The sequence below is a fragment of the Galeopterus variegatus genome, unplaced genomic scaffold (assembly GCF_000696425.1).
Source record: "Galeopterus variegatus unplaced genomic scaffold, G_variegatus-3.0.2 Scaffold2042, whole genome shotgun sequence".
Lineage (NCBI taxonomy): Eukaryota > Metazoa > Chordata > Mammalia > Dermoptera > Cynocephalidae > Galeopterus > Galeopterus variegatus.
In genome coordinates, this window is record NW_007728153.1 from 171,891 (window position 1) to 180,152 (window position 8,262).

The window sequence follows — 8,262 nt, forward strand, 5'->3', positions numbered from 1 at the left end:
AGTTTAGGGACAGTTTGAGCTTTCTGGGGATGTAGCCTCGGGGCGGCGGCATAAAAGCAGCTCCCTCGTCTTTTACACAGAAGCAGTGTGCTTGTGAAAGGGGCCATGTGTAGAATCAAACTTAGCTCTGTTCACAGAGCATGTCTTTAGCTCCATCCTCCATCTCGCCGTACAAGTGGGCAGGGGCACCTCGGAAAAGCAGGGTGGGGTGAGGGCACTGCTGCTGGTGGAGAAGACAAGGGTGAGGTGGAGGAGAGATTTGCAGGAAGGAGGCAGGGTCCGAAGTCTATGGGCTGGGACTGCGAGGAGGTGGTCCATGGAGCGAAAGGACTGGGGATGGATCAGAAGTCCGTCGCATTCACGGTTCCAACGCTCTCCAGAGAAGCCCAGCCCCAAAGCATCCATCCTTCGTGCTCGCCCCTCTCCACCCCCTGAGATCAGGCCACGGGGTCGCCGCTGCCCCTTGGGGGATCGGAAAGCACCTAACGCAGGAGGCGCCCGGGTGAGGCTGGAGAGGCAGGAGTTCACTAAATCGTGCTGGAGCGAAGGCGTCGAGGCTGGGAGGAATTGATGCGATGTGGGAAAGGGAGAGGGGGCCGCGTACACTCAGCCTTTCCATCACTCGCGGGCAGATGGATGGTTTTCCGGGCCGGGCGTCCCAGCGCCCCGGCTAGCTATAGGGAGACGTCAGAGCGTTCGGGTCCGCGGTCGACGAGCCCCCAGCCCCCCCGCCTGGGCTTGCATATAAAGTCCGTGCCTTTGTGGAGGCTGCAGCAGTGGTGCTGGCGGCCGCGACCGAGCTCCTCCGAGGTCCTGGTCCTCCCGTCGCTGCTCCACCGGGAGAGCGCACCGCCTGCCCAGCCTCGCCCAGCCTCGCCGCGGCGCTCCTGGGGCTTCCCGCGGGACCATGCGCGGCCTGGAACTCTGGCTAGTCCTGCTGGCGCTGGTCCTCTGCCAGGCCCCCCGGGGGCCAGCGACGCCGGTGCCGGCGGGCGGAGGGACCGTCCTGGCCAAGATGTACCCGCGCGGCAACCACTGGGCTGTGGGTGAGTGTCCGGCCCGCGGGAGCCGCACGCCCTTGACCTTGGCGGTATCCGCCAGCCGGAGGGGACCTGTCTCCCCATCTCTCAGCGTTTCCGGGGACTAGCTTTCGGGGTTGGGTTTGCTCCGACCCTTCTACCGAAACACCTAGGCCGTTCTCCTAAAACTCCACCCCACCTTCCCCATCCTGGGAAGCCCATCGGCCCCTCACCAGCCTCTGTCCTTTCCCGCTGGCTTTCAGTCTGTGTCCACACCGCAAACCCCACTTCCCCAGGGCACACCAGCCCGCGCACAGCTCTCCAAAAAACCCCAACCCTATGTGAAGATCTCCTTCCCTCCGCACCTGCCCAACGCCTCCTTTTTCACCTAATCTCAACCCTGTCTGGCACTGTTCTCTCCTTGAACAACTTTGGGGAGCGGGGTCCTCCGGGTGCGTCTCGGAACCCTGGCCCAGCCCGGCGGCCTTGACTCCGACCGTCGTGGGCTGGAATCCAGGCTGCGCCTTTGCGCCCGGCAAAGCCACAGGTGTGGGGACCTGGCGCGCAGCGCTCCCGCCCTGGGTTTCAAATCTGTTTAGAGAGCAGTGCCTGAATCCTGCCTCTTTCTGCTCTTCTGATTTTTCTCAGACCTTCCCTTCCCTTTGCAGCGATATTCTTTTCCCTGCCCTTTTGCCCATCCCTCCCTCTTTCCAGCCAGTAGACTCGGAGCTCTGGGAGTCGCGCCTGCTCTCCAAGCTCATCCCGGCTTCTCTGACCCCTGAGCTGCTGCTCTTTCTCCTCCTCTCTAGACTCACGACTTCACCCTCTGCCCTACCTCCTTTCCCATTCCATCTGCCAAGTCCGGCTCTCCCGGCACGGGCTTGGAGGTTCCCTCGTCCCGGTACTCGGAACCGGACCGCCACGCGGCGGGTGGGGAGGGCGCCCGCTTTCGCGCAGCTGGGACGCAAGTAGCAGCCGGCCAGCCTCGCGCTCACCCAACATCTCCCCGGGCTCTCCGCCTCTCTAAGCATAGCCTCCGTCAAATGCAAAGAGTCTAACTTTCTCAGAACCAGCACCCCCGTCCCCCAAATCCAACTACCACAACCCCATCATTTCCTGGGAAGCTGGTAAGATCTCTAACGAGATTTAAGGTAGGGGTGTGTGTGTGTGTGTGTGTGTGTGTTACTATTTCCTTAATCATCTACTTAGGAGCGAGGAACAGTGTATTAGAAAGGTACTAGCTAATTCAAATATCAATCAATATACAGAATCTCAGTGCAGAGACGAGGAAGAATGGTGAGGAAAGAGTGAGGCTGGAACCGTAGCGCCCTCAGCTCCTCCGTGTGGCGTGTGCTTTTGTCTGAGAGGTGAGAGCTCGGGTTGCAATACAGTAGTTTTCGTTGTCGCTAAAAGAATCATTTTCCAAGTCTTGACAGTCCGGGGATGAGAAGATTTGTGATCGCTGAGGGACCCGAGGAACCCAGGAGTCTGGTGTGGAGAGGAGAGGTTGGCATGGGGGAAGCCAAGAAACCCTGCATTTTAAGAATGAAGGGTACTTAGATGGTGTTGAAAAATCCAAACTCAGAATTGATACTTTTAAAAAAGAGTTTCTGGGAGCTAAAATCAAGTGGCCATTGTCTGGTCCAGCCACTGGCTGGAAAGGTAGAATGAAACTTCCAGATTCCCAGCCTCTTTCTGCTCATCTATATTTTTGTGCTTAAAAGGCTTATCATTAGGTAACCCTTGTAGGCCAAAAGGAGGACGACAGAGTTAGCTGGGAAGCCAGCATCGTATTATTTCTAGTGCAAGCTAAGACAGCGCTGATTTGCTGGAGCACGTATGTCCCCAGGTATTTAGGGTGTCTGGAATTTAATGACCCTTCATGGTGGTATTTGGGCATTCTGAACTCAAAAGTATATCAGCTAGTGGCAACCCCAAATATGATTTTCTTATTTATTCTCAGATGAACTCTTTTTCCTTTTTCTCCCTTTACTGACTGTGCAGAGTTGGGGAAGAGCAAGGGAAAGAGGTAGGAGAAGCGGAAAATCACATCTGGGCCTAACATTGCTTTGTGGTTGAGGAGAAGTTTGCTTTGGGTAGACATGCCCTCTGTTGGAACAGGAGCATTGACAAGGGGAATGACGTTGTTAGATTTTAAATTTAGCTTTCAGTCATCCCAAGCAAACGTCTACCCCCCAATCACCAAAGTCGCGAGGTTTAGTTTTAATCACATCAAACGAAACCTGCATATCACCGTCCATGCGGAAGCTGTCAGCACACATCTGCAAATGTGTGAAGTGAATTGCTTCTTGTGGCTGAGCGAAGCGGCAACGGAAGATAAGTCAACAGCTTGAAAGCTTCACAGGTTCTTATCTGGCTTGATGTTCATGGATATGTTTTGTGTGTGTCATGAAAACACTGTATATGTCAATACTGACACTGGTGACTATTCCCTGTACTCCCACAAAATGTTAGCTGTGACTCTAATTTTGATGTGAGGCATGTCCCAGGAGATTGAATTTGGAACCACCAGTATTCAGCTACAGATTGGCTTGACCTTGTAGTGCTGCCCTAGAAACGGTGAAATATAGTTTTCAGTGAGGCTCCAGAAAAACTAGTTCTTGGAAGTACTCAACATTTAAATCTATATCTCAGTGTATATTTTCCTAAATCAGGGTAATTTTCAAATTTTGACTTCAAAAAATATTTATTTATCTTTCAAACCTGCCATTTAGTGGTTTCTTTAAGTAATTAAAAAGGACAAAAGCATTTTTTCTCTGAGTCAGGTTTTATTTTTTCAAATGCCTGTCTTTTGTTTATGCTGAGATCTCTGTTATCATGATATGGACACATGACCTGTGATGTGAGGAGAAGAGGAAGTGGGCATAGCATCCATGTTGTCATGGAGACAATAACTTGGTTGACAGTAGCCAGCTCAAAAGTGAAAAGGGACCCTGGGTATGCGTGATCCCCTGGGATGTTTTAGGACGGCATGCTTTCCTCAATAACTAGTCTGTGGATCTAGGGGTGGGAAGCTGAATACCACACACACCCGATATATGCAAGTATTAAAATGCAGTACAATATCACAAGGATCAATGTTAAATCAATCATAGAATGAAGGATGATGTTATCTTCCCATTTTAGAAAAGTCCACAAAATTATTCAGGCAAGACCAAAATGAAGTTCTTATTTGTAAAAATATCTCCATTACCTCTCTGCTTCATTGGCAATAAAATAACTCATTTCTTATTTCCAGAATAATAAGAGATGATAGGCAATTAGGAAGTGCAACAGTGACCAAGGTCATTACTGGGAACATCAGGGTTCTAATCCTGCCTTCCAATCATCATGATTCAATTTCCTCCATGTAAATAAAGCCAAATACATCACTACTTCCTAGGAAGTTGTGCAACATAATCACTGTTATGGCTGAGAGCAAGGTTATTTAGCGGATTTTTGGGCACCGAGTTGGCCAAGCAGATAAGCAAGGAGCCATTCATTCAGAATTCTATTCCTTCCATTGGAACAGTATCCTCAACAGGGTCTTGAAATTGTTTCATGATATTGTGTCATGTTATAGGCAACCTCAGAAGTGCTCACACTGCGATGCAGTAAAACCTCACTTTAAGACTCCCCAATGCTCACAGAATTAATTTTTCTGAGTCACATAATGAGTCACAATATACTGATATATAGTCAGTCTCTTTTTATAACATTAGAAAGCCTGTAGTAGATTTTATCCTTATTTCCAGACCCTACAATGATTTTTAGCTACCTTATGCTCTTAGGAAGTTAAAAGACACTTCAAAGCAGAATAATAAGTCTATACTGTGAGCTGATTTTAGTCCTAAGATCTTTGCTTATATCTGTGTGACCTCTGCCAAGCCTCATTTTCTCCAAACCTATTATGGGGTGGATCAAATGCAATAGTCCACATTTTAAAACTGTGTAAACTGTAAATTGCAATACACATGAAAGAAATACAGTTACAGCAAGGGCCGTTCTGTTTGTGGATAGAACTGCTGGGAAGAGGCCTCTTTCAATTTGAAGTGACTAAATTCCCATGATGATCGCTTTAAATACTTCTAATGCCAGTCAACGCTGGAACCACAAAGACCTTTTTCCTTGTGTGCTTTAAATTGAAAGCACCATAGTTCTATTGATGTTAGAAGTTCCAAAGTTGCTATAAAGCCCAATTACAGAAAGCTGGTGAAAATCAATTCCAGAATGTAAATAAGATCACAAGAGTATATTTAAGCAATGGGCTAGCATGTTAAGAAAGCAGATCTTGAATTCTATATCCACTTCTGACCCTATGTTATCCTCACTTGTATGCATGAATTACCTTGCTTTTGTGGTTTGGCCTCCTTAACAGCAGTTTTATTTATTTATATGACAGGCACCATCCCTGAGCCATTGATAGACTTTCACTGACCATTTCAAACATCCAAGAGAAAATACTGCATTTATGTGGCTGGGGAGTGTTGATCAGAACATGTTTTTGACTTGTTTTTCATTACACTCTTAACAAAACGTAATATCTAGGTGATGTTTTCTAGATTCAATCTCAGCTAAAATTCTGAGAAAGTTTAAATGAAAAATTCTTCTGGTACATTTGTGTTACACGTAAGAGGAAAGCAACACTTTTTTTTTTTTTTTTAATCACACAAAGAAAAGGACCAAGACTTTTATTTTCAGCAGCAATTCAAAATTGGCTGAAGATGTTTAAACTCCATCTTTCAGCTGGGAATAGAATTTTGTGCACATAGAATTGATAGTAGAACTTTAGATATGGTAGGTTTCTTAGATTTAATCTAGTCGTCCCTATTCATTTTATAGTCAAGAAAAACAAAGCCCGGGGCTGCTAAATGCCTTGGCAGAGGTTGCCAAGCTAGTTAGTAGAGGTGCTGGAACCATACCCAGGGCTGCTGGGTTGCAGTTCTGAATTCTGTCCAGCTCATTGCACATTTTGAACAGGGAGCAAAGTCTGTCTGTCATTTATGAACTAACTCCAAATAATAAAATGCTATTTATTCTGCATTTGGGAAGAAGAAGCACAAACATAGTTGGTGTCCTTTGTAATTTCTAGTTCATTCATTCCCCTTGGTTAAATTTGTGGCATTCTGTTTTGTTCATTTTTGTTTTGTTTACAGGACACTTAATGGGAAAAAAGAGCACAGGAGAGTTCCCATATGTTTATGAGGGTGGGAGCCTGAAGCAGCAGCTAAGGGGATACATTCAATGGGAAGAAGCCGCAAAGCATTTGCTGGGTCTCATAGAAGCAAAGAGGAACAGAAGCTGGCAGTCACCTCATCTCCATCCCCTGGGCGAGCGCCAGTCTACTTGGGATTCAGAGGACAGCAGCAACTTTAAAGATGTAGGTTCAAAATGCAAGGGTAAAGCAAACATACTTGAGAGGTGGGGTGGGAGGTGTTTGGGGAGAGTTGAAAGGAGGGGACGTTTAACCAGAGAAGAATAAAATTGTTTATGATATAAGCCTTCACAGCCTCTGCATCAGGCTAACAGCAGTATATGCTCAGCAAATTGGTAGACAATTTTCATGCTATTTTTTCTTTTTGATGTAAGTTTATTTTTCCTCTTAGCACATCAAAAGGGCATTGGTTCCAACCTCCAATATATGAGTTTTACTAGCAATCATGTTTATTCAAAATTACCCATTAGTAGGATTTTTTTTTGTACTGCCAGGCCCTACCGGAATGTTCTGATAGTGAGGCCATAGACTATTTGACTAAATCCCTGAGGGTCTACAGATATCTTTATTTTTGATGAACACTAGTGGAAGGAAAAGCCTATTTGTAGACAATTTCAGGAGAGAATGTTCTTGTTTGCTACTTCATACAAAGTAGTATTTCTTTGTATTTGTTCCAAGATTACCTAGTTCAGGTTTCATCCTAATAACTCAAAACTTGATGACCATATCCGAGGTCAACTGATTTGTCTTGTATATAACTTTATTGAGGATAGGAAAAAATAATTATACCAAGCTGGCAATGTTTAGATACAAAGACAGTAAACAGGATAAAAGAGAGAATAAAATTTATAGGAAGAAAGCTAGCAACTGGTAATGAAATGATTATTACTAACTTTTAAGACATTTCGTTGAAGTTTATAATAAAAGCCAAAAATAATAATTTCAATAACAATAATAATAACAGCTAGTTTGGGGCCAGCCCGTGGCTCACTTGGGAGAGCGTGGTGCTGACAACACCAAGTCAAGGGTTAAGATCCCCTGACTGTTTTAAAAAAAAAAAAAAAAAAGATCCCCTGACTGGTCATTTTTTTTTTTTTTTTTGTCTTTTTCCGTGTCCGGCAACGGATCGCAACCCTCAGTGTTGCCCCTGTACCAGACCGGGTACCGGCAACGGGATTGCAACCCTCGTCGTCGCTCCCGTGCCTCGCTCAGCCAGTGAGCGGGAACCGGTCTGTATGTGGGATCCGAACCCTCGGGCGGGAGCACCGCTGCGCTTCCCAAGCGGCGCACTATCCAGTGCGCCACCGGGCCGGCCCCTGACTGGTCATCTTTAAAAAAAAAAAATGATAATAATTTTAAAAAATAGTGGATAGATTTATTGAACATTTCTTATAACAGTGAGCTATGCAGTTTACCTCCATTTTCTTGGCTTATGCTCACAGGAGGAAGGTTCTATTATCTCTTTATTTTAGAGGTGAGGAAGCTGAGACTAGTCACAGAGATTTTCATTGGGGAAACTAGGACAAGAGCCTGTGCTCAGTCTGCCTCCAACAGTCTGTGCCATGCAAGACGACTTCCAGAAAATGGTCCTCAGTGATCATAAATATGAAGGATGCAGGATGCAGTAGCAGGCCTTGCTTCTCACTGTTTCTGACAATAAAATTGCTTTTCACTCACAGAGCTTGGACACTTCGCTCCTTCACTCTTTCATGGTGGTTAACTCTTTGACAGATCCCTTTGCAGAGGCTCAGGGCTGACTTTGACAAGGCTCAGCTGGCTTCTCTGGAGGAAGGCTTTATGTTTCACTGCCCTTTGGTCCACTGTGGATTTTACACGCTAAATGCAACCTACAAATTCATTTGTCGCACTAAGTCCCTAGAGAAAAAGTCTTTAGTAGCTTTTATTCAGAAAGAAAATCTGGACTAAACCAACCAATACGGGGGGGGGGGGAAAGGAAGGAATTGGAAAAGGGCCCCAAAAACTATTATATTGTATAATGTCGAATATACTAATTATCTGATTCGAGCA

General features: G+C 46.1%; 1 protein-coding gene across 1 annotated transcript in view; it reads left to right on the forward strand.

Moving 5' to 3' along the window:
• The first annotated feature begins 778 nt into the window (after positions 1–778).
• The window catches only part of GRP (gastrin-releasing peptide), an 11,200-nt gene continuing 3,716 nt past the window's right edge, over positions 779–8,262 (forward strand). The window contains exons 1-2 of the mRNA XM_008580178.1: positions 779–1,046; positions 6,176–6,399. Coding sequence (XP_008578400.1) covers positions 908–1,046; positions 6,176–6,399 — 363 coding nt within the window. The 5' untranslated portion in view covers positions 779–907. The remainder of the gene's footprint in view (positions 1,047–6,175; positions 6,400–8,262) is intronic.